This window comes from Centruroides vittatus, unplaced genomic scaffold (assembly GCF_030686945.1).
Source record: "Centruroides vittatus isolate TY-2023 unplaced genomic scaffold, ASM3068694v2 contig_1916, whole genome shotgun sequence".
NCBI lineage: Eukaryota > Metazoa > Arthropoda > Arachnida > Scorpiones > Buthidae > Centruroides > Centruroides vittatus.
This window is the reverse complement of record NW_027121179.1, coordinates 698,540-723,348: the sequence shown is the minus strand read 5'-3', so window position 1 is coordinate 723,348 and position 24,809 is coordinate 698,540. Positions and strand designations below refer to the sequence as shown.

The window sequence follows — 24,809 nt, the reverse complement described above, 5'->3', positions numbered from 1 at the left end:
AATTAAACGCAACATACATTTACAAATTAAAGTTGTTTTAGTAATATCTGTGCCCAGTCTATTTGTTGCTTTGCACATATATTCTCCGCTATCTTCTGCATAGCAATAAAGAAGGTCCAAAATGACAATTCCAAAATCATGGAATGTTCTAAATCGATGGCCTGAGCTTAGAAGTTTTCCATTAAAGAACCATTCTACTTTCATGTTAGGATCATTTATTGGTGTTAACTGAGCTTCAAAATGAGCACTTTGACCTTCAACTAAGTGCGGCAAGGGCTGGATTTGTGTTTCAAATTTAGGTGGTTGATTTATGCCCTCTACTGAAATTTGGCTTCGATACTGGGTGTATGATCCTTCTAACTTGGCAATTTTTTCCAAACTCTGTGGCTGTAATGATTCTCTAAATATCTTTCCATGACCTATAATATATCATATTAAAATATATTTATAGATCTATGAAAATTCATATAAAAAATATATATAGAAAACAAGAAAATTTACCAGAACATTCAATAATACATCTTGTTGTATCAGATCCAAATTTGTTAGTGGCAACACATACATATTCTCCACTGTCTTCCACGTGGACAAAAGATATATCCATCACAACATATCCAAAATCACTTAGAGTCTTAATACGAGAGCCTAAATACACAAGAAATAATGTTTTAATATGTGCATAATATTTTAATAACATGTGTTTCAATATAAAACTTACTGTGTCTGAGTGGTTGTCCATTGTGGAACCATTCGACTCTCATATGAGGATCACCAACAGGAATTAATGTGCATTCAAAATGAGCACTCTCTCCTTCTTTCAGTCCAACTAAACTCTGTAACTGAGTTGTGAAACGTGGTTTCTGTCCTCTAGCTATGTCTACACATTCTAGATTTACTGTGATTTCTGCATATCCCCATTTGTTAGTAGCTCTACATGTGTATTCACCAGTATCTTCAGGATAAACTCCAAGGATTTCCAACACTACCATGCCAAAGGCATGAACGGTGCGGATACGATGACCTACTTTTAGTGGTTCTCCTTTGAAAAACCATTCTACCACCATAGTTTGGTCACCAGCAGGAGTTAATGTAGCTTCAAAGTGCGCAATGTCTCCTTCTGTTAGATTTGTCAAGTTCTCGAATCGTGAAGTAAATACGGGTGGTTGACCAACTTCTTCGGGACCCGTTACATCTACTTGTCGTATTAAAGCTTCTTCTAATACCTGGATACTTTCCAATCCTTTCTCGCCTTCTGGATGAAGAGTTCCTTCATAAATTGTGCTTTTGCCTATTTAAAATTTGTATAAATTAGAATATATTTCTAAAATATACATTTTTCTTTCTGACTTAAACTTACTGATGCATGTAATAGTTGTTGTTGTGAAAGCTTCTCCCTGTTTGTTAAATGCCCGACAAGTGTATACACCACAGTCTCTAGGCCAAAGATCCGATATGTCCATAACCACTTGCCCAAAGTCATTGGTAAACATGAAACGCGATCCTGTAATTTCAAAAATCTGTTTAGATTTGCACAGTAACATATTATATTGATTTAAAAAAAAATCCATTGATTTAATAAATTATTTACCCAAACTAAGTGGTTTTCCATTAAAATACCACTCAATGCCAAGTTTTGGATCAGCAGCAGGTTCTACCCTACATTCTAATCTTAATCCTTCTCCTTCATTGACCGTGAAGTTGGCTTGAAGAGGCACTACAAATACTGGTTTTGGATATTGAATTTCTGCTTCTTCATATGGTACCTAAATTGAAATCAGCCATTTAAAATCGCTGAAATTTCTGTAGATTGCCTTTTTATAAATTCACGACAATGTGCATTTACTTGATATTTTGTCATGTAAGCTTGGTCAACTTCTCGAACTTTTGATAATCCTTCTTGGCCCATAGGATGTTGAGTGGCATATATGATGTCATCTTTGCCTTTAATATAAAAATTGATATTTTAGAAAAGTTTTTTTAATGCATAAAAAATATTTCAAACACTATCCATTTTTATTTACCATGAACTTTTAGTGATCCTGTGGTGACGGCTTGACCTTTGTTATTTGTTGCTCTGCAAGTGTATATACCAGAATCTTCTGTGATTACGTAAGATATGTCCAAGGTAATAAATCCAAAATCATTTTTCACAGTAAATTTAGTAGCTGAAATTATTAATGAAATTTAATTATATTCATTCATATATATTTAAGTTATATAATTCTTTCTGCCCTATAGATACTGAGAGATATTTTTATGCCCATTACAGTTTTAACTAATCCAACAATGGAGTTGCTGAGCATTAAGGAATGAGGTCATCATATCTCAACCTTTGACCCCTCAGAGCAGCAGACAAAAATACGAAGCTGGATAATTGAAGTAACCACTTCAATCATTCAGTCTTATAGAATGATAAAATATTTAATTCTTACCAGCTGGTAAAACTTTTCCATTAACCAAGAACTCAATGGTAAGTGTTGGATCTCTAGAAGGTTCGACTTGACATTCGAAATGTGCCGATTCTCCTTCTCTTAGTTCTAAATCGTTCAAATGTGTAATAAACACGGGAGCTTCATATTCAGCCTCAGGATATTCAGTATGGACCAACTGAACAGATTCTAATTCTTGGATTTTAGGCAAACTTTCAGGATGTTGTGATCCCAAAAGGATACTTTCTCTTCCTATTGGAGTAAAATGGAATTTAAATACCACTTATAATCTATAATTTTCTATGAGTTCATATAATGAGTTAATATTTTACCTTCAACTTTTATGGTACATGTGGAAATTGCTTCACCGACTTCATTTACAGCTCGACAAGTATAGATACCAGAATCATCTGGTCTACCACTAATTATATCTAATGTTACATATCCGAAATCGAAAGTTGTTCTTATGCGTGTACCTGATTGAAATGAATTTTAATCATTTAAAAATTATAAATAGAGGATTTATAATAAATTCAATTATTATTAAAGATATATTTACCTAAAATTAATTGTTTGCCATTTTTATACCATTCTATCTTTAGTTTCTCATCATTTGTAGGTTCAACTCTTGCTTCTAAGTGGATGTACTGTCCTTCCATTATTCTATCAATGTTAGTCAGATGCTGAGTGAAGAAAGGTGCTCTTGGTGGGACGATATCAACCCAAGTTTCAGAAATTTTGGGTTCTGCATCATATTCAAACTTTCGAGTCTTTTCAAAAGCTTCTGGGTATTGACTTTCACTCAGTATACTGTGTCGAGCTAAATAGAAATGATTAAGTTTTGAGTAAACATTTAAAGAATGATGCAATTAAAGCATAACCCGAAACTTTAACACCAAATAGACTATGATGAATTGTCTTGATATTGTGAAACATGCCAAAGAAATTCATTAAGCTAGATCATAGTTACTGATGACTGTATGTAATATGTAATAAAAGGACACAGCAAATGCTGTGTCCTTTTATTACATATTACATACATCTGATCAGTCTCTCAACAACCCTGATTCTAATATGCCTACAAATTATAACAGTTTGAAACCAACTTGATGTCAAGTCATTGGGTTTTGTTTTAATTCCTCCATTCAGACTTTAAAATGCATGAGTTTTACCTTTAACTTTCAAGGATGTTGTTGTAACTGCTTCTCCTGCTTTATTAATGGCTTTGCACATGTATACACCGGAATCTTCTGGAATTACCGAAGCAATGTCCAAATTCACCATTCCAAAATCATGTGTTACTTTATAACGTGATCCTAAAGATAAAAAAAATCATTTTTCATAAATTGAATTTTGTTACTTTCCTATTGGAATTTTGATATAAATTGAAATTTTCAAATGTAACATACCCATTTTTAATTCAATTCCATTGACGTACCACTCGAGATATAAATTAGGATCACCGACAGGTATAACATAACATTCAAAATGGCCAGCCTGTCCTTCAACAAGTTCTCTTGGTCCTGTTAAAGGTTTAGTAAAGACTGGTTTCTCGTATACTGTTTCTGGAGCTTCTGGTCCACGATATTCCTTATCACTCTCCAATCTTTGAATCTTCTCTAAACCTTCTGGATGTTGTGTTTGCAGCTCAATTGTAGCTTTGGCTAAATTAAAATTGATTATTGTTAAATTTTGGCATTATAAATTGTGAAAAATAAGTAAGAATGTTACGTTAACTTACATTTCACTTTAATTGATGCAGTTGTTACTGCCTCTCCTAATTCATTGGAAGCTCTACACATATATACTCCTGTATCATCTGGTCTTACATATTGGATATCCAGAGCAACATAGCCAAAATCATGTATAGTTTGGAATCTTGACCCTTTAAATAAATTAGTTTAGTATTAGTTTAAATATTCATTATTTATCTGAAATTTGTGGTCTCAAATCTGCTATTTTATTCAATTTTCATTAGAAATTCAGTAAAAATTTCTTGACTTTTGGTTAAATTTTATCATAGAATAAAAGACAACATATAATATACCTGGTTGAAGAGGTTCATTGTTGAAAAACCATTCTACTTTTAATGTAGGGTCACCAACTGGGATCAAACGACATTCCATATGTGCACTCTGTCCTTCTATAAGGTTGTCTAGATTCTGAAGAGGTGCAGTAAAAACTGGCCTTTGACATGTTCTTGGCTCAATATAAACTTCTCGTTTATATCCAGTTTCCTCTTCTAAGGCTTGTATTTTAGCTAATCCTTCAGGATGTTGGGTTTCAGATATTATACCACTCTTGCCTGCAAACAATTAAGAAAGTAATTACAATGCAATTATACTTAAAATGAAGAGATCGTTAAATTTTAAAAATTAGCTTCATACTGTGTATTCTTATTGTGATAGAGCTAACGGCTTCTCCGAGTGTGTTTGTGGCTTTGACAGTGTATGTGCCTTCATCTTCTGGAAGGATGTGGCTGATGTCAAGAGCCACATATCCAAAGTCAAAGGTGATGTGGAATCTTGAAGCTTATATTAAAAAATAAATATGAGTACAAGTTTTAAATCTTACAAAAAATTCAGATTTCAGATTTAATATTCTCAATATTTACCAGCTTCTAGTGGCTTTCCATTATGGAAGAATTCTATTTTTAGCTGTGAATCATGAGCAGGTTCTACTTGACATTCTAGATGTGCACTTTGACCTTCTGTTAGTTCAGTAAGTCCACGCAGTTGTGTCGTAAAGTATGGTTTACAAATTGGTCTTTCTTCAATTTCAATTGTTTCATACCTAGTTTGGCATTCTAATTCTCTTATTTTTTCTAAACCTTCAGGATGCTGAGTGTCATAATAAATACTTCGGCGTGCTGATAAAAAACATTTTATTATTGTAATCTACTACGAGATAAATTACAGCAAATTAGTTTGTAATAACTCACCTTGAACCTTTATAGTGCATGTAGTTACTGCTTCACCTAATTCGTTCACAGCTTTACACATGTATGTTCCACTGTCTTCAGGATAACAGTAAAGAATGTCCAAAGCCACGTAACCAAAATCGTGAGTTGTGCGGAAACGATGAGCTAGATTTACGAAAAAGTATATATTTTTCTTCTTCTCTTAATAGATTCACATGTGTTTACTTTAGAATAACCTACCTGTTTTAATTTCAATGCCATTCACATACCACTCCACTCTTAAATTAGGATCATTCACTGGTTGAAGTCTACATTCTAAATGGGCAGGTTGTCCTTCTTTTATGTTATCCAAACTGTTTAATGGAGTAATGAACACTGGTCTCTGTTTAAGTATTGGTTGTTCTTCTACTTTTTCAACATAAGTTTCTTCTAATTTACGTATTTTCTCTAAGCCTTCTTCATGGTATGTTTCTGTATATATAGTGCTCTTGGCTGAAATAAAAATTTTTTTTAAATGATACAGTAATTCATTTGAATGTTTTAAAAAGTTATAAATGTTAATATTTATCTCATACCTTTCACCTGGATGGAGCATGTTGTGACTGCTTCACCTACAAGATTTGTTGCCTTACACATGTAAGTTCCACTGTCTTCAGAGTACACATACATGATATCCAATGCAACGTAACCAAAATCGAATGTAGTCTTGAATCTATGACCTGAAATTGCATGTTTTTTTCATGAGAAAGGGCTTCTGATTTCAAAAACAGATAAAGGAAGTGATGATAACATACCTTGTTGAATAGGTCTTCCATTAAAGAACCACTCAACTTTCATGTTTGGATCATTTGTTGGAGTAAGTGTAGCTTCCAAATGTGCACTTTGACTTTCTATTAAATTGTCTAGGTTGTTGAGAGGTCTTCCAAAAGCTGGTTTTTGATTATATATTATTTCCTGTTCCGTCATCTGTTTGTAGCGGGTGCCTTCGAGATACTCTATCTTTTGCAAACTGTCAGGTTGCTGAGACTCCAAAATTAAGGATTTTTTGGCTATAGATATATACATCATTTAATAATGAAATTTTATATCTCAAATGTATTTTTTGAAATCATTGAAATATTTACCAGTTACTGTAATCTTAGCACTAGATGTTGCTGTGCCTACTTGATTTGTTGCTCTAACCATGTATTCTCCAGAATCCTCTGCATAGACAGTTAATATGTCTAAAGCGACGAAGCCAAAATCACACCTAGTGCGGAATCTATGACCTGTAATTTAAATTTATAATTTGTTTACGTATTTCTTATTAGTCTTTAATTCAAAATATTTTAATAATTAATTGTAATAAAAGATTTGTATGTCTTCAAATTTGTGGGATATATTCACTAATTAGATATGTAAATGTGAATGTTAATCTAGGAAATTATGATGATGATACATTTTTTTATTTATGTTTATTGTAAAAATGTTGTTTGCTGTTTTTTTCTATTGTTAACTAACATTTTGGCATTTCTGCATATAATTACAATTAAACAAAATATATAAAATACATTATATTGCTTATTTACATGGCTGATTAGTGAATGTGAGACATTAAACACATGTAAGCTAATCTGCCATGCAGTCCTAACTTATAGTGAGGCTAGCCAATACAGGTGAGGGATGGAAAACAACTCCCAAACCATATTACTTATAACAAATTATGGAAATCCAGTTCAAACCCAAATACCCATTGTACTAGGCTAGCACCTTACTGTACAGCCATTGCTTCACAATAATTTCTAGAAATGTATTTTTGTTGATAATCAGCTTATGAATGACTGAAATGACTTACAAATCATTTATTATATTTGAAATGATCATCTAACCTGTTTGTAATGGTTTTCCATTAAAAAACCATTCTATTTTCATCGTTGGATCCGGATATGGTTCAACACGGCATTCTAAATGACTGCTTTGTCCTTCAATCAACTTGTCACGACCAGTAAGAGGAGTAATGAAAATAGGTTTGGATGTAATCAGACCCTCCTCTGTGACTTCTCTCTTATAGCGACTCGTATCCTCTAGATATTGGATTTTCTCTAATCCCTCTGGATGTTGAGTTTCCATTAACAACGAACTCGTTGCTAATAAATATTATATTTCTCATAAATAAAGTAAATTTAAATATATTAAAATATTTCTATAATGATGTTCTTATAATACCTTTTACAACAAGAGTAGCAGAACAAACTGCTTCTCCTAGTTCGTTTCTTGCTTTGCATGTGTAAGTGCCGCTATCCTCTGTTTTTACATAAGATAGGTCAAGAGCAACAAAACCAAAATCATGGGTAGTTGTTACACGAGTGGCTAGATAAAAAGAAATTAATTAAATATTATATTCTGTATCTTTAAAATTATGTAAATAAGATGAATACTTTAATTAATTATTACCTTTCATCAATGGTTTTCCATTATGGAACCATTCAACTTTCAGTTTAGGATCACCAACGGGTATCAGACGACATTCAAAGTGAGCGCTCTGATTTTCAATTAATTGTAGATTTCTCATAGGCTGTGTGAATACTGGTGCTTGAGTGGTGAGCTCTTCGATCTCTTCTCTACGATATTTTCCCGATACTTCTAATGCTTGGATTTTTTCTAAGCTTTCTGGTTGTTGAGATTCCAAGATCAATGAACTCTTACCTAAAATTAAAGTAAAAAGTTTAATATAGAATTTAAAATAATTTTAATGACTAATGTATTTTTTTTTCATTTTCACATACTGTAGCACTTGAGATGAACTGACACTACTGCCTCTCCAAGAGCATTTGTGGCTTTGCAAGTATATGTTCCCGAATCTTCTGGGTATGCGCACATTATATCAAGAGCAACAAAACCAAAACTCAAAGTTTCGACAAATCGAGTACCAGTCTTCACGTGTATGCCATTGTGGAACCATTCCACTTTCAACTTAGGATCTCCCACAGGAATGAGACGGCATTCGAAGTGTGCCCTCTGTCCCTCCTTTATCTCGATACTCTGGGGCGCGCTCGTGAAAACTGGTGCCTGTCGACATATTTCTTCTTCGGTCGTGAGTCGAGTATATCTAATACAATAAAATGAATATTGTTTGGATGATTAAAACAATTATTATTATTATTTCTTCCCGATATTTATATTCAAAAACTTACCTAGAGTAGTCTTCCAGCTGCTGGATTTTTTCTAATCCTTCTGGATGCTGAGTTTCCACTATGATAGATGATTTACCTGAAATTTATTTATAATCATAAATGATATGATTTACAAATCAAAGTACAAATTAATTTCTTGAATAAAGTCAAGTGAATCAAGTTTTATTTATGCATAAAGTTATAATGCAGATAACTACATATAAATTGTTTTAAATTAAGAATTTATATTTACATGGAAGACATTTATAGGAGTGTTAATTATGTTCTGTATCAAAACTAACTATCTGTGTTCTAGGCATCTATTAACCCCATGTTTGTTTTAATTCTATTTATATGCATAATATACTAAAGAAAATCATATAGAGCTGTAATATGCATACCTCTGGAGTACACAAGAAGGATCAGTTAGTACTGCAGGTCTATACACAGAAGACTGAGTTATGCAAGTGATTAAGGTTGTGTAATTGCAAGTCTTCTGTGTGTATATCTTCTGCTAGAAGTATGTGACTTATCCTAGTGGTATGCATACCACTGCTCTAGATGATTTTCCTTAGTATATTGAGAGTGATAAAGGTTGAGAACTGCTAGAGTGTAAATTACTGTATAGATGATCCTCTTAGAGTTTAAGAGTTTTCTTATATTATTCTTCATTTTTATGATATTAGGATAATGATGGATAGATGCCAAAGAATATGAACATGAGTCATCATATTTTTACACATTACAACTTATTCAAAATGAAAACTATATGTTAACATCTATCTGCATATAAAGAAAATGCATTAGTTACCTTGGCATGTTAGAGTTGCCGTGATTTCTTCACTGCCCATTATATTTGTAGCTCGACAAGTGTATGTGCCAGAATCTTCTGGTACAACAGAAAGGATATTCAATGCTACATAACCAAAATCGTGGAATGGACGGTATCTATGCCCTAAAGAAAGTATAAAATTCGAATTGTTTTTCCAAATCTAATTAAATAATAAATTTGGACTTATCATTATTACTGTAAATAAGATTCTTACCGACAGGCAAAGATTTTCCATTGTGGAACCACTCAACTTTCAGTGTATTATCATTAATTGGTTCTAGACGGCATTCAAAATGTGCCAGCTGACCTTCACGAAGAGCCAAATTATTTAATTTCGTTACAAATTTTGGTCTAATTTTAACAGATTCTTCAACCCAAACATCTTTCCTGTAACGACTTGTATCTTCAAGATATTGTATCTTTTCTAAACCTTCAGGATGTTGAGTTTCTAATATGATTTCACTCTTAGCTATAAAAGATTTTTCATTCAGTATATTTAACTAATTCAAAATATGTTACTTAATAAGAGTTATATAATAAATTTACCTATGCATTTGACAGAACAAGATGTTACTGCTTGTCCTAAACTATTAGTTGCTTTACATGTGTAAACGCCGCTATCTTCTGCATATATGCTCAATATGTCAAGTGCAACGTAATCAAATTCATGAGCGGGACGGAATCTGTGACCTTTAAATATAAAAGTAAGTTAGAAACCAGAACTAATAATTAACAAAATAGTTTATTTAATTGTTTTACTTACCAACTTTTAAGGGTAAGCCATTGACAAACCATTCCACCTTCATGCTTGGATCACCGATGGGTGTGAGCCTGCATTCTAAATGAATGTTTGTTCCTTCAATTGTTTCAATATTATGTAACGCTTTAGTAAATGTTGGAATTTGTGTGATGACAGTCTCTTCATAAGTGTCACGGCGAAAGCGACTCGCATCCTCTAAATGTTGGATTTTCTCTAATCCTTCGGGATGTTGAGTTTCAGAGATAATAGATGATCTTGCTAAATTATAAATTTTATCTTTCAGTATATGAAGGGATACTCTGAAGTATTGTTTTTAAATTAGTTTATAATTACCTTGCACCCTAACACAAGCACTTGTGTGAGCTGAACCAAGATGATTTGTAGCTCTAACCGTATATTCACCAGTATCTTCAGGATAGGCCGTTAAAATATCTAAGGCAACGAAGCCAAAATCGTAATATGTTTGGAAACGATGCCCTATAAAAAAATAATCCATTATTACACAGAGAACTTCACATACAACTTTATTAAAGCAAATAAACTTTTCTTACCAATCATTAGTGGTTTACCATTGAAGAACCATTCAACTTTCATTGTTGGATCCGTGCTTGGTTCTAGGCGGCACTCCATGTGTATACGATCGCCTTCTCGAACCGGTTTAGGATCATGTAAAGGTATAATGAAGTGAGGTTTGCTTTTGGAAATTTCTTCAATGTTATATTGAGGTTCTTGAAATGGAGCTCTCTCCAGATATTCAATTTTTTCCATGCCAATCTCATGGATAGTCGATGTATCAACATCACTTTTAGCTTTAGAAATCATATAAAAATGGAGTTATTTATGAAAATTCTAAATGAAATTTTTTAAGAAAACAGCAGATTTAAATTTAAAATACCTTGGACTGTAATTGATTTAGACAAAGTAGTTTCTCCCATGGCATTTTTAGCTTTAACCGTAAATGTTCCTGTATCTTCGCGGAACACGTACAGAATATCCAATGCCACATATCCAAAATCAAAATATGTTTTAAATCGGTGACTAAATATTAAAAATGTGAATTAGCATATTTGTGAGTGTATTTATGCAAAATTCTCAAAACGTATATTAAATAACAGACCTGTTGTTAAAGGTTTTCCATTGAAATACCATTCAACGGTCATGGATGGATCCCCCATGGGCTCCAGTCGAGTTTCAAAATGTGCACTCTGTCCCTCCACTATATGTTCCTGACAATGAAGGGGTTGAGTGAAACTAGGGCGTTGCGTAAAAGTCGTTTCTTCGTAAGTTTCTCGTTGATACCGAGAGTAATCTTCAAGATGCTGAATCTTCTCCAGGCCTTCAGGGTATTGGCTTTCCAAAACTACACTTTTTTTAGCTAATAATTATAATTTATGTATTAGCTCATGAGATTCATCAACATATGTAAATAATAATAATAATTATTATACTTACTAATACATGTAAGTACTGCTTTTGTGGTTGCTGTTCCCATACTATTTATAGCACAACAAGTGTAAGTGCCAATGTCTCTTGTGTCCACATTTCTTATCGTTAATGATACGTAACCGAAATTAAAGAAAGCTGTAATCCTTGAACCTAAAAGTAACAAACATTTTTATGGGTCATTCTTGTTAATAAAATAAAGGATAATTGCAAACTCTAATGCAAGTGTATACATAGGGTCATGCTAATAGATGAGGTGGAGAAGCAACTTCTCCGGGTGCCAAATTGGAAGAGTTACTAAAATGACATTATAATGTTTATATAAAAGTACATGGATGCTGCATGGCTTGTCTTGCGTGCCAAAATTATTCAGATTGACCCTGAATGTATGATATGCCCTTTCATAATTCATTCATTAATGAAATTGCTTTGAAATTCTATACACAAAACCTATATTTTATTAGTACTGATTCCTAAATTCATGTAATTAAACAGAGATGTACTCACTTGCTTCTAATGGTTTTCCATCTTTTAACCATTCAACTCTCATAGTCGAATCTCCAGTTGGTTCTAATCTAGCTTCAAAATGAGCAGTTCTACCTTGTTGAATATTCTTTTGATCATTTAACTGGGTGCGGAACGAAGGTTTTTGTTGAGGGACAGCATCGACCTCAACAAACTGATGGCGTTGTTGATACTGATAGGATTCTAATTCCTGAATCTTCTCAATATATTTTTCTTGTTCCGGTATACCAAGATCGGACACAACGAAACCTGACACTGTATATTAACTATTTGTTAAAACAGAAAAAATTTAATTATCAACTGCTTACTAGATATTAATTCTTACCTTTAACTTTAAGTGAAGCTGTAGACATAGCTTCACCTTTCTGATTTGTTGCTTTGCATACATACAAACCAGAATCTTCTGCTCTAAGGTACGATATATTAAGTGCTACATAGCCAAAACTGAATATTGTGCTAATTCTACTTCCTGAAATAATAAATTAATTATTATATATTTGCACATATTTAGTATAAAATTATGCATTTTTAATTTATAAATTAAATTTACCTGCAGTTAAAGGTTGTCCATTGAAAAGCCATTCTATTTTCATTGTTGGATCATTAACTGGTGTTATCTGTGCTTCAAAATGAGCAAAACCACCCTCTTGCAAATTTTCTAAGTTACGTAGGGGTTTTATAAAGACTGGTTTTTGTACTGATACTGTTTCCTCCAATGTAACATCCTTCTTATAATGTTCCCAATCTTCTAAATGTTGGATAGCCTCTATACTTTCTGGATGCTGAGCTTCTCTGTCAATTGCAACTCGTGCTGCATAAGAAGCAAATATTAATATGTTGAAGTCTATAGTATTAATTTTACTAAAAATTCTATTAAAGATCTCTTACCAGTGCATCTCAATGTAGCTGTAGTAGTTGCTTCACCAGCTTCATTAGTCGCACGACACATATATACACCCGAATCTTCGGCATACACATGTAATAGCGTTAGGGCAACATAGCCAAACCTGTATGTAGTCATTACTCGAGAACCTAAATGAAAAAATTTTTAAGTACTGATTGAAACATCCTATATTTGTAAGTGATAATTTAGATACCGACCTGCCTCGATGGGACGACCATTGACAAACCATTCGATATTCATTGTTGGATCACCTATTGGAATTAGACGACAGTCAAAATTTGCTCGATCACCTTCCTGTAAATTGAGATTCTGTAAATGAGTAGTAAATGCTGGCTTTTGTGTTGGGCGCCTCTCTTCTTCTTGGGGCATGTAAGGAGCCGCTCTCTCAACAGGTCGTAACCATATAGTTTCTCTCGGTGGTGAACGCCTACAAGATTTAGAATTTAAGTATGGTATAAGTGATATGTCTAGTGTTTAAACTACTGTATTTTTAATTATACTTACTCTGGCTCTATTACTTTATGTGGACGAGGTAAATGCAGTCGCCATGGTTCTGGTAATGGTCGCTCATCAACTGAAATAGTTTCAAGTTAAAATGATGTTATGGAATTTAAAATTGTTTTTAAAAATGGAAAATTATTTACTTTCTACATATAATCTAGCACGAGTTGCAGTACTTCCAGCTTGATTTTGAGCAGTGCATTGATACCATCCAGCATCTAGATATGTTACTTTATTAAAGTATAACGTGGAACTTCCGTCCATAGTTTCTGTAATTAATACACCATTAATAAACAATTATTCTGAAATCATTGCACTAAAATGTGATGTAAAAATTTACCAATAATCATGTCTGGCGGTCTGGAATGAATCTGAACACCATCTTTCTGCCATGTGATACGGGGAATAGGAGTACCGACAGCTCTACAATGAAGTGTCACAGGTTCTCCATCTCTAACGTGAATACTTTGAAACCGTTCAACAAATTTTGGTGAAACCACTTGCTCTTTTTCTGAAAGTTAGAGATTTTGTCAATATAATTTTAATATATTTATGCAATTTGAATATATTTTTACATACCTATGATATGTAAATTGACTTCGAACTTTGCTTCTCCACTTTTATTTCTGGCTACGCATACATAGTGTCCGCTGTCTTCTCGGCTAGCTACAGTTATCATGAGTGCATGTACACCACCTTCATTTACTAGCAGCTTATGAGTGGCATCATCCATAATCTGGATACCATTTTTGTACCATAGCACTTCAGGAAAGGGCCGGCCAGAAACTCTACAATCAAATCTGACCATCTTGCCTTCTGTAATTTCTTTATCAGTTGGGACTTTGACAAAATTTGGTTTTAGCGTTCGAGCTCCACTATCGACTTCATTTTCTACTTGTGTCATTCTAGTTTGACTAGTATCTCTATTTAAAAAAAACAATAGAATAAATGAACATTGTTTAAGACATAGAAGGAATATAAATTTAAGAATATAAACACTAACATTTGTTGATATTGCTGTTGATATTGCTGCTGCATTTGTTGCTGTTGATATTGCTGCTGCATTTGTTGCTGTTGATATTGCTGCTGCATTTGTTGCTGTTGAAGTTGTTGATAATGCTGAACCTGTTGCTGTTGCTGTGCCGTTTCAAATCTTTGAGTGCTGATAAACTTAGTTTCGCTCGTCACGCCAATAGCTTCTATAACCAGGTGAGCCGAACAGGTGATTCTGCCCGACTTATTCTCTGCTAATAAAGTATAGAAACCGGCATCTTCCGGAAGTGCCATGTGAATATTGAGAGTTGCAACGTTATCGACAAAAGACATTTTGTAACGTTGAGAAGGTAGCAATCTTTGTCCATTCTTAAACCATATAATCTGGGAAAATTTAAAGTTTCATCAGCAATTTTTTTAGTTTTATAATGATTTTTAAACATGTTAATACTTATGATAGTAGGAATAGAAGGGATGTTAGTATCTGGTTAGAAATGTCACTTGTTAATCCTGTGAAAATATAACGTGTTAGTTAGGAAATTTAATATATAATTAAATGAATAATAATTTAATTGGGAATTTACCCTTGGTTTAGGATTTCCACTGATTTTAGCCTGGAATGTTACATCAGAACCTTCTAATAATTTACTATTACGTGGACGTTGTGCTATTTGAGGTGCACTCGGAGGTTTTGATTGGTCGTATACTTCTTGTTCCATTTCTTCGGGACGGATTTGTATTAAAGATTCGCGAAATTCGACTTCTCGTAGTAAACGGTACTCAAATGTATCCACGCGAAAACCCTATAAAAGAACATAGAACATTGAGAACTTAGTTCTGATCCTTACCGAGTCCCCCTTACCTTCTCATCACTCCTACCTGTTCAGTTCCACTGTAGTAGAGAGGACTTCCTGGTTCACCATCGTAATCGGAGGAAACAGATCTCTGGAATTGTATGCCATCTTGGACTTGGCGTTCTATTTGTGTATATCTCTGTTGTATAGGCTGTCTGATCGTTCTGACATCTACGCGTTCGGTTCTAGTTATCTGCTGAGCTGCTGCTGTGCGGAATTACCAATCAGTATCATTCAATTTTCATTATCAAATTGAGTAACACACTTATTTACCTTGCGCTTCACGGTGTATCGATATCGTTAGCGCCGCTTCTCCAGCGCAAATTAACGGCCGTACACGTGTAATCTCCATCGTCGTCCGCTGTCAGGTTTTTTATATCAAATATACAAACTCCAGTATCCGGGTTATAAGACACTTGGCGCCTGTATAAAGCAGGATTATATTTCATACGTCATAAATACGTTATTACAAAGTGTCCACACTCACCTGTGATCATTTCTGATAGGCATACCACGCCTGGACCATACAACTTCTGGTGCAGGGTTACCCCTAACCCGACATTCAAAATGAGCATCACGGCCTTCGATAAACCTCCCCCCTGTCGGTGGCTTTTCAAATATAGGGGGAGTCGCGTTGAAGGGACGCTTAAATTGCCTGTTCGAAAATATTTTACGATGTTAAAACACATTTAAAACACACAAGCGCGCTGGTTTTCCCCTGTAAAAGTGTCTTCACCTACATGACACTATGCATTGCGGGGAAGCATCGCACATTAAACTCCACCGTTTTTTAACCGCAAATAAATATAATTTTACTTTTTACTTCGAAAATTATTTATAAATGGTCTCTTAATACATTTTACTTTATTAACCGATTTATTTTAATTTTTAGACTCTTAAAAATGGAGGATTTTTAGATGTTATACCAAGGAGCGCCTGTACTTTCGAACTAGTTTAGTGTGTTTAAAAGTTAAATATAATTCAAAAAAAACATGGCAAACGTTTAATTTTTAAAGCTTCTTCGAGTTATTTACTCGATTCTATATTGAGTAGACACTAAACAAATAAAAAAATATACCATAATTTTGGAAGATTTAACCGTTTCAACATTGACCTTTTCTCCTTCGACTTGCATACAAAATTTACTTTGGCAAGTCACTACCTGATGACGTCATCAGGTCTCGGTGACATTCTCTTAACAAACTAAAACAAAATATATATATTTTCGCAATGTTATAACAGTTAAATAGTCCCATTTCTCTGCAATTCGCGAAAAGAAGAAAAAAAACAGCAGCTGGAAGTCAAGTTTCTCTACAGCATCCCTATAGAGAAAGCTGTTTAAATGTGTTTGACGAATAACAAGTCGGGGAATTAAACAGGAACGTTCAGTTTAAAAAGAATAGCAAGGAATTAGCACAGCTAAACAAGCTCAACATCAATAAACAGCTTTCTTTCTAGATGTGCTGATCGCGCTTTCTGGGTCACAGCCAATTGATGACTATTAAAGAATTAGAGAAAAAATAGGCTGATCTCAGCATAAAAAAGTAGGCAAAGGGGGTATTAAAACTTTTAAAATATGCTATTCTAAGTTCCTAAATACTATTTTAAGTAGATTAAATATATTTATTATAGTCTAGAATTATTTAAAAAAATATCATATAGAACACTTACGCTGAGGGTGGTTGGATCACCATTCCCTGATCTGTCAAAGAAAAGATACGTTTTTGTTAGGATTTTATAAACTTAATATAATGTCACGCGCGTAATTAAAGATATAAAACGAAATTTTAAGCATTTTTTAAAGGATTTAAAAGCGTTTTTTAAGTAGGATAAGGTAGATTTTTAATTAAAATACACACGAAAATGGATAAAAATGACCTCACCGATGGATTTCGCATAGGCCTGGAGTAGAATAGCCACCTATAGGAAGACGACACTATGCAAAATGCCTCTAACACTAGATATTCGGAGGGGAGCATGCGCAAATCCGCTTACAATCTTTCTATCTTTAGAATGGCTGCCAGTCTGAGATCGTTTTACTTACTCCATTTTTGGCACCCGGGATCCTCCCTCTCATCTCCCCCACAACATCCCAAAAATACTGTTTAACTTACGTTCATTTTTGATCGTCCGCATCTAAGTCGCGGAAGGCCTTGGCCTCTGACGTAACAGGGGAGGGGGGTTCCTTAGTTTCCTTAACAAGTTGTCGGGTCACGTGCCTCTCGAGCCCTACAATTTATGTGTCACTAGATACTAAGTTAAAGCCGAGATGACTATCACTTCGCGGGTGAGTCGAAGGGGTCAAAGGTCACATCTGCTACAGGGGAAACGATCAAAGTCCTGGTAGAAAGCGTGATTATAGTTCTATATGGGGGACGCTAAATAGGAAGACGTGACGAAAATCAAACTTAACCCATTCTTATCCCTCTAAGAAGTATTTTTAAGTGCGAAAACAAATATATTTGCTGCTAGGAAACTATAATTACACCTTATAGATACCTTACAGCAGCAATTGTAGGTATATAGAAGCAGTGGCGAAATTAGGGGGTTGGACAGGGTGCAGCTGCAATCCCCTTCTGGGGATTTCTCCCGAGCAAAGCCTCAGGTAGTAAGAGATTTTTTAAGGCACGTTGTTTCCTTTCCGCTCTCCTCTAAAGATTTCTGAATCCGCTATTGTCTAGAAGGAATGAACCTTGAGAAAATCAAGATTAAGCTACCAACCCCCTACAGAAAGTATTAAGTGGCACGGGAGACAATTCCTTGCTAAAAAAATTTTAATTGCACAGTTGTAGGGTATCCAAGAGCAGGAAAAATGGTTTAAAAAGTCAAGTTTAAAGTAGCCAAACTCCTTACAGGAAGCACTTTTGGAGGATGCGAGCAGAAGAGTATCTTAACGCATTCCACTCCAAGAAATGATTGTGCCTACTTTAGAATATGTAAAAGGCAGTAAATTTAAGAAAATTAATTTAAATTGTTAAGAAAAGTGACTTTTTAAGAGGTAAAATGACCTTTCTGAATACGTTTCCTGCCAGAGAAAGTAATAACGTTTGAACTAGGTCACCCGTAATGAATATCTAGCGATGAATATCAGCCGTTGTTGACACAAGAAAGTCGTTGGCAAATGTATGAAAGTATCGTCCTACACCCAAACTCTTTTTTTATACTCTTTTATCCTTTAAATCACACCGAACAATAGATACAGAAACACAAGGAAACACGCCATAACCTTGGCAAACAATTTACTTTAATTTGTGCTCTTTAAGTGCGATTTTTCGTAAACAACTCGGAAAGTAAAGGATTTTTTCAAATATTCCTCTATAATTACTCTAAAAAAAACTCTTTAGAAAATAAAGCATCCGTGTAAACCTTTAAAAAAAAAAGTACAGACATACAGACAGTCACACGCCCGTGGCTTATATAACAAAAATAGATACTGTGAAAAAATTGTTACTGCATCCCCTCTATAAACTTCTTTATTTTCTAAGTTCATCGACATTTAAAATAATATTATTTTTTAGATATTATTCAGCGAAATTTTACGCTGAGAAAATTGAGGGGAAGATGTAAAAATATCTTTTAAAGTTTATAACTATTTAACATAATTATCGTCTATAAATAAGCGGCATTTTTCAACACGCTTCTATGAGTCGAACCAGAGCTTACGTAAACATTGCGTAACTTACCGATGATGTTACGCATCGTCACTAATTAACATAGTGATTTAAATCGATAACAATCAAGCTATAAAGTATCATTAACTGTTACGCGGCATTTTGAAGTGCTGTAACTTAAAGCGCGCATTGTTTCGAGGATTGAACGTTATAAGCGGGTGTCGAACGCCAAGGACTCGTAAACCGAACGTTAAATAGAGGGAAATTTAAAAAAAAAACAGCCTAAAATTTAATTTAATGCGTTAATTCATCTTTCGAGCACTCGATTTTTAAAGATTGGAGAAGAATCTTTAACTTTACACGGCAAAGAATCTGAAATTTATGCTTTAAAAACGTGAAGATTTAATATTTTCTTGAAGTTTGTTAATTTTCGTGAAATATTTTTATGAAATTGGTATTATTTCGAGCATTATTTGGGTATGAAGATGGTCCTCACACCATCTGCTAAATATGAAGATAGTTCATTGAGCATAATGGTTTCTTCTTAAGATTTTCTGAAAATTTTATCGAAATTCGAATATTTTTTATAACTTTGAATATTTTACGTATGATAAATTAATAAAGCCATTGAAAATTCCACCGATTTTCATGAATTTTTACGAGATTTTTCACTGAAGTTAATGCGGAAACTGGTCATCTGGGACGTTCCAGAGCTTGAAACGTGGCAAAATTTTCACGAAAATCTTGAATTTATTAACGTTTCTCGATTAAATATTAGAAATTCCTGAATATAAATCGAGTTTAATCTTAATTTTTACGAATTTTTTAAAGAGGCTGGAGAGCATCAATCCAGTTAAAGAACTACTTTAAAGTTTTGATTTAAATAATGCTCATTTAATTAAACAAACATGATTGGATCATTTTTATTATGTAATTGAATATTTTGATGACGAAACGGAAATAATTTTTCTTGCTTTTTGTTCTTTTTTTTTGGTCCCATTCCAGTTACATCATTTAAAAATGCCTAAATATACTTATTGGACGTGTTGCCAGAATAAAAAAATAAACTAAGAATTAAAACAAAAATAAAATAAAAGGAAGAAAATTAGAGTAGAATAATCTTATAAAACCAATTTAAATATATAAATAGAAATAAACTGACTCATCTTTATTTTCGGGGTTTGACTTTGTACATTTACTTCCTATTGCGCACCATTTTATATCTTTTTTTTTAACTTAAAAATCGCATTTCTGTGTGAAATTTTGCGAATTTTTTGAATTAAAAAAGCAATTTTAATGTTTCTACTCTCCGAAAGAACCAAAATTTGATGTGTAATTCCGTTTTAACCACACAAACTTTTTACGCTTTAGACTTGCGTGTTTTTTCGTCGCGCCGAGCGCAATTTTATGCATTTTAAGCATAATTAAGTAATTTGATAATTAAATAATCCATTCCCTCGTTTATTTATTTAATCGTAATTAAGTTTCTCATTAAACTAGGCTCCGGAATATTAATGGGACAAGGATAAATGGGATCTTGTGCGCCTCTCTTAAAGATAACCATGCAAAAAAAACAAAAAAACTGAGGAAATTCGTGTAGAAACTCTTATACAATGCGCTCTTAGGAACATATTGGTTTCCTATAAGTAAAACTTTCAGAAATCTTACGTACCTTCTCCTTTAACCAGCTAAAACCCTCAACGACACTACTACCTTATCCTACCATTTAATCCGGGAGCTACAGCAGCAACTATACGATTGTTAGTCTATGGCACTATTTCTGTTCGGGGGTATAGAATCGAGGCCATCCAAATGCGCAACGAGCAAAATAATCCTGTACATCAACTTTACCTGGCCTGAAGTCGTTTGAAGAATCGAATACCAACAGCTAGAAAAATGTTGGAATGACTGCATCTGCCAGGTCATCCCTTTGCTATATATACGAGCGAATGATGTCATATATCCAGTTGCTTCAGGCCATGTCCAAATAGTATGACGCGTCATTTTCAATTGAGAAATCTCTCTCTTTTTAGATACTTTTGGAGCAGGACCACATATTGCTTAAGCATAACTGATAAATCTACATCTTCCGTCATCTTCAAATAAACCGTGTGTAACCAAACATTTCCTTGTGTCTGCGTTAAAGATGTGGGATAATTTATCTTTTTAAACAGAAGAATTGGAAGTTATCCTAGACTTTTGTCTCTATGGAATGAAAATTATCCTGTAATGTCATCTGTAGAAAGCTGGAAGTAATTTGTCGCTTCTGCTTTTAAGAAATGAAATTTATCCCGTTCCTCCCCTTTTAGAAAATTTGAATAATTATATAATCCCCTCTTTTGGAAAACTGAGCATTATCTTGCTCTTCCTCCTCTAGAAAAACTGAGAATAAGCCTACACTTCCTCTAGAAAAACTGATGCTATTCCTACACCTACTCCTTTAGAAAAACAGAATAATCCTACGCCCTAACTTTATAAAATTGAGAATTATAATATATTTTTATATGCTTTAGAAAAATGAGTTACTTAACTTTATTTATAATGAAAAAAAGTATATCCAATACAAACAATCCCTAAAATAACCTAATTCTTGTAATTATCTGTATCAGAAAAGCAGATACAAAATAGCAAATGAGTAATAGACACAAAGATTTTCTTGATACAGAATTTAGAATTTATTTATAGAAGTTTTACAAATTTAAATCCTTAAAGTTTCTAAGAGATGTAAAATATTTAAAAAGCATAGAACAAAAGATATATTTCCAGATTACAACACCAGAATATAAATAGGATTGGAATTACTTAGGTGTATGAATAGATAATGATTCAAGAAATTATATAAGAATTTAGGGAAAAGTAGAAATTTTATTTAAAAAAAAATAATAATAATAATCAAAACATCATTCAAAAATATTAAAAACATGCCAAAAATCTTATGATAATATCAAAAAATATCTATAGATAGGATTCTAAGAAATATGAGGAAAGTATAAATATACAACAGTGACCAAATCAATATTATAAATAAATCTGTTTCTAGATCCAATTCAAATTGCTTTTCTTGGAGTGAAAACTTTTTAGAAAACTGAAAGTTTTAGTCAGAAAAACTTTTATATTTTTATATTAAAAACCGAGTTTTCTAACTTGAGAAATGAGTTTGAATTAAAAAGCTCTTGCTTTCACATTAAAAGTAAAGTTTTCTAACTCAAAAAATTAATTTTCCAAGTTAAAAATCTTTATTTTCATATTAGAAAACTCATTTTTTGATTAGGTTTTAGAAAGGAAAGTTTTTCCAATTCAATTCAAGGATTTTCAAAGAAGTTTAACTCCAAGTAAGCAGGAGTTTCCTCCACAAAATCTTATTCTATAACCTGCTACGAATCTTATATTCGTAATTTTTATAAAAGTTAAATAATTTTGAACACGATTTTGTACTTAAAACGTTCGAGAGAATGTTTTCTTAATAAAAATTTGAGTTCTTTGATTTTCGTGTAAAAAATCCTTTCGTATTTTGAGTTTCTGTACAGAAATATAACAAAATAAACAACACTTTAAGCAAATAATCACACTTAAGGCATGCTGTTATCTATTTTTTTGCTTAAAATTTTATAAATTAAAGGATAAATAAGGATTTTTCCTCACATAAAAAATATATTTTCCTCAATTATTAAATATTTAAATTACAGTATAAACTGTTTAAAAAAATTCAAAAATATAATTAAAAATTACCAAAAATTTAAGTAAAAAATATATATATATATAATTTTTTCCTCTTATTGAATAATGTTAATCATTGCAATCAACCTCTTGAAGAATTAGTCAAGTATTACAGTTTAGAAGTTGTGTAGGAAGTTGTGTTAGTCAAAGGTTTTAGTCAGACAGTAAACATGTACCAGAAAGACATGCTTTCTATAAATAATCCAGCATCTGGAGGTAAAGGCGGGCTGCTCTTCCAACCGCATCACTTTCTCCTCGACTCCTCACCGCCGCAAGGTATATTAATGGTTATTTTCTAAGGTCTAGAGTCGGCGCGGAGGTCGACTACCTGATCATTTATTTTCTAAGCACCTACCGACTAGCACCACCACCGTGTTATTGTTAATATATATATTTATATATATTCTATAGCCATATTTAGACCAACTAACATCAAAACAAATATATTTATTTATTTAAAAATGAAAATTAAGAGTTACAAATTTGAAAAAATGTGGCACAAAACAGAGAACAAAATAAATCACTACAGGATTAATTGAAGCTTAAAGAACAGGTATTATGAATTAATAATATAGAAATAACTAATTCTTCTTGGTTTGATTTGATTTTTTTTTTTTTTTTTTTGTTTTTTAACTAATGGTAACTTAATCTTCTTAACTTAGCTTCTTCTTCTTTAGACTGGAAATACCGCCTCAAAGAAGTAAAAACTTTTGGAGAAAAAAATAATAATAATTTGGTTTTAACTAAATCATTTGGTTCCTTATGTAAATAATTAAATTATTTTTGAAATTTTCTTTATTTACAGGGTCGAGCTTGGCCGTAGAAACCCGCATGCTACGGTCTGATTCAACCTCTCCAATGGATTCCATAATAAAATGCCACTTTTCGGGTGTGTATAAAATAGGGGTTCATTGACATCCTGTTTACAACAATTAATTTAAATGGAGCAAATACCTCCATTTGATATCTTTCAAACAGTGCACGGGGGCTAATAAGGCCAGCTACATCCCTGCGGTTTCAAAAATGCCCCTCACGGCTCCACAAGTGAATAATGGCATCTAATATACACTCACCTTTGTTTCTGACGATTAGCTTTGCAGAGGTGCTTTTGGTTCCTGCTATGTTGGTGGCGCTGCAGGTAAAACTACCCTGATCTTCGGGAAAGGCTTCTGGTATAATTAGGCAGCATTCTCCATCTCTATAGGTCATTTCGTAATCTTTAGACGAAGTTATCTGCTGGTGCTCACGAAACCACTTTATATTGGGTTGAGGAGACCCTGTGACGTGGCACACTAAAGTCACCTTAACGCCCTGATCCACGGTAACATCAGATAGATTCTGAAGGTATTATAAATTTGTTACAGAGCCATCATATTCAAACCTGTAGGGATATTTTTGTGATAAGCTACCTGAATGAAAACCGGTGGTTCCACTTTAGTACTAACTACAGGATCTTCTTGGATGATTACTTCTTTTTTGGGTTTGGTCGTTCGTTTCTCGTCGTCTTTTTTAATGATCGGTTTCGGTTTTTCTTTCGGTTTCTCTTCTTCGATGATTATTGGAAACTTCTTCCGGTTCGACATCTTTTATCAACGTTACTAAAAGAGGAGCCGGATATGGAGTGGGTTTAGCACCACTCCAAATTTTAACTTCGGATATCATCCCTACATCTTCACTCTCAGTTTTCTTCAGCGAAATCTTGGTGAATAACTGTAAAAAGGATTTTAGAATCATTAATTTTCATATCCGAGGCCTAAAATGACTGAAAATTTGGCATGATTGGGATTAACGAGATAAGGCAAGGCAACACATAGGCGATCTGCTCAGAGAAAGTGCCTCTCGGGAGAACTTTTTATGGGAAATTGGCCTTTGTTTAGATATTAAACATGTGAGGAAAACCCGAAAAACTAAACATCAGCCATTGATTTAAACTTGGAACCAACTACACATTTTCAGGATCACATTCATTAAGTTTGATAGTCCAGATTTTGATTTATAGAATAAGGAAACAACACGTGAACGATCTGCTGAAAAGGAGGTCTTTTTATGAGAAACTTTTTCGTTTAGGTGTTAGATACGTGAAGAAAACCCGGAAAACTCCACGCGGCTAGCCCATAGGTGAGGCACGAATCCACGACCAACTACCAGCGTTCAGTGGGTTTATCCAC

At 33.4% G+C, this 24,809-nt stretch overlaps 2 protein-coding genes across 4 annotated transcripts in view; both read right to left on the bottom strand.

The window, feature by feature from the left end:
• sls (sallimus) overlaps positions 1 to 24,809 on the bottom strand; it is an 87,172-nt gene that overhangs the window by 40,449 nt on the left and 21,914 nt on the right. The window contains exons 37-85 of the mRNA XM_067264770.1: positions 24,154 to 24,351; positions 23,715 to 23,979; positions 15,339 to 15,520; positions 15,044 to 15,262; positions 14,470 to 14,843; positions 14,046 to 14,389; positions 13,807 to 13,977; positions 13,610 to 13,735; positions 13,470 to 13,539; positions 13,163 to 13,392; positions 12,950 to 13,093; positions 12,612 to 12,872; positions 12,387 to 12,530; positions 12,044 to 12,316; positions 11,546 to 11,689; positions 11,175 to 11,468; positions 10,989 to 11,144; positions 10,645 to 10,902; positions 10,427 to 10,570; positions 10,097 to 10,351; positions 9,880 to 10,023; positions 9,548 to 9,802; positions 9,313 to 9,456; positions 8,523 to 8,598; positions 8,115 to 8,437; positions 7,783 to 8,034; positions 7,555 to 7,698; positions 7,218 to 7,475; positions 6,474 to 6,617; positions 6,144 to 6,398; positions 5,925 to 6,068; positions 5,590 to 5,841; positions 5,371 to 5,514; positions 5,044 to 5,298; positions 4,817 to 4,960; positions 4,477 to 4,734; positions 4,171 to 4,314; positions 3,839 to 4,093; positions 3,602 to 3,745; positions 2,989 to 3,249; positions 2,762 to 2,905; positions 2,433 to 2,681; positions 2,022 to 2,165; positions 1,844 to 1,941; positions 1,589 to 1,763; positions 1,358 to 1,501; positions 719 to 1,288; positions 502 to 645; positions 18 to 419 (exon numbers count right to left, since the gene is read on the bottom strand). Of these exons, the coding sequence (XP_067120871.1) occupies positions 18 to 419; positions 502 to 645; positions 719 to 1,288; positions 1,358 to 1,501; positions 1,589 to 1,763; positions 1,844 to 1,941; positions 2,022 to 2,165; positions 2,433 to 2,681; positions 2,762 to 2,905; positions 2,989 to 3,249; positions 3,602 to 3,745; positions 3,839 to 4,093; positions 4,171 to 4,314; positions 4,477 to 4,734; positions 4,817 to 4,960; positions 5,044 to 5,298; positions 5,371 to 5,514; positions 5,590 to 5,841; positions 5,925 to 6,068; positions 6,144 to 6,398; positions 6,474 to 6,617; positions 7,218 to 7,475; positions 7,555 to 7,698; positions 7,783 to 8,034; positions 8,115 to 8,437; positions 8,523 to 8,598; positions 9,313 to 9,456; positions 9,548 to 9,802; positions 9,880 to 10,023; positions 10,097 to 10,351; positions 10,427 to 10,570; positions 10,645 to 10,902; positions 10,989 to 11,144; positions 11,175 to 11,468; positions 11,546 to 11,689; positions 12,044 to 12,316; positions 12,387 to 12,530; positions 12,612 to 12,872; positions 12,950 to 13,093; positions 13,163 to 13,392; positions 13,470 to 13,539; positions 13,610 to 13,735; positions 13,807 to 13,977; positions 14,046 to 14,389; positions 14,470 to 14,843; positions 15,044 to 15,262; positions 15,339 to 15,520; positions 23,715 to 23,979; positions 24,154 to 24,351 (10,318 nt within the window). The remainder of the gene's footprint in view (positions 1 to 17; positions 420 to 501; positions 646 to 718; positions 1,289 to 1,357; positions 1,502 to 1,588; positions 1,764 to 1,843; positions 1,942 to 2,021; positions 2,166 to 2,432; positions 2,682 to 2,761; positions 2,906 to 2,988; positions 3,250 to 3,601; positions 3,746 to 3,838; positions 4,094 to 4,170; positions 4,315 to 4,476; positions 4,735 to 4,816; positions 4,961 to 5,043; positions 5,299 to 5,370; positions 5,515 to 5,589; positions 5,842 to 5,924; positions 6,069 to 6,143; positions 6,399 to 6,473; positions 6,618 to 7,217; positions 7,476 to 7,554; positions 7,699 to 7,782; positions 8,035 to 8,114; positions 8,438 to 8,522; positions 8,599 to 9,312; positions 9,457 to 9,547; positions 9,803 to 9,879; positions 10,024 to 10,096; positions 10,352 to 10,426; positions 10,571 to 10,644; positions 10,903 to 10,988; positions 11,145 to 11,174; positions 11,469 to 11,545; positions 11,690 to 12,043; positions 12,317 to 12,386; positions 12,531 to 12,611; positions 12,873 to 12,949; positions 13,094 to 13,162; positions 13,393 to 13,469; positions 13,540 to 13,609; positions 13,736 to 13,806; positions 13,978 to 14,045; positions 14,390 to 14,469; positions 14,844 to 15,043; positions 15,263 to 15,338; positions 15,521 to 23,714; positions 23,980 to 24,153; positions 24,352 to 24,809) is intronic.
• LOC136970333 (telokin-like) lies at positions 15,381 to 20,879 on the bottom strand. 3 transcript variants are annotated; one of them, XM_067264766.1, is made up of 5 exons: positions 20,776 to 20,879; positions 16,985 to 17,015; positions 15,801 to 15,968; positions 15,587 to 15,736; positions 15,381 to 15,517 (listed from the first exon to the last, which is right to left on the bottom strand). In XM_067264766.1, exons 2-4 carry the CDS (start codon positions 17,005 to 17,007, stop codon positions 15,595 to 15,597), a joined length of 333 nt encoding a protein of 110 aa, XP_067120867.1. In that variant the 5' UTR covers positions 17,008 to 17,015; positions 20,776 to 20,879; the 3' UTR covers positions 15,381 to 15,517; positions 15,587 to 15,594. The 3 variants fall into 3 exon arrangements, with proteins under 3 accessions (XP_067120867.1, XP_067120868.1, XP_067120865.1); XM_067264767.1 differs by lacking the exon at positions 20,776 to 20,879 and adding an exon at positions 20,597 to 20,732; XM_067264764.1 differs by lacking the exon at positions 20,776 to 20,879 and adding an exon at positions 17,197 to 17,353.

What these genes read in the sequence shown, in the direction of transcription:
- LOC136970333 (XM_067264766.1), bottom strand. Translation starts at nt 17,007, where the DNA reads ATGGTGATCCAACCACCCTCAGC. An exon ending in GTGATCCAACCACCCTCAGC is followed by an intron (nt 15,969 to 16,984) that starts GTAAGTGTTCTA and finishes ATTTTCGAACAG; the next exon opens with GCAATTTAAGCGTCCCTTCA. An exon ending in CCTATCAGAAATGATCACAG is followed by an intron (nt 15,737 to 15,800) that starts GTGAGTGTGGAC and finishes TGCTTTATACAG; the next exon opens with GCGCCAAGTGTCTTATAACC.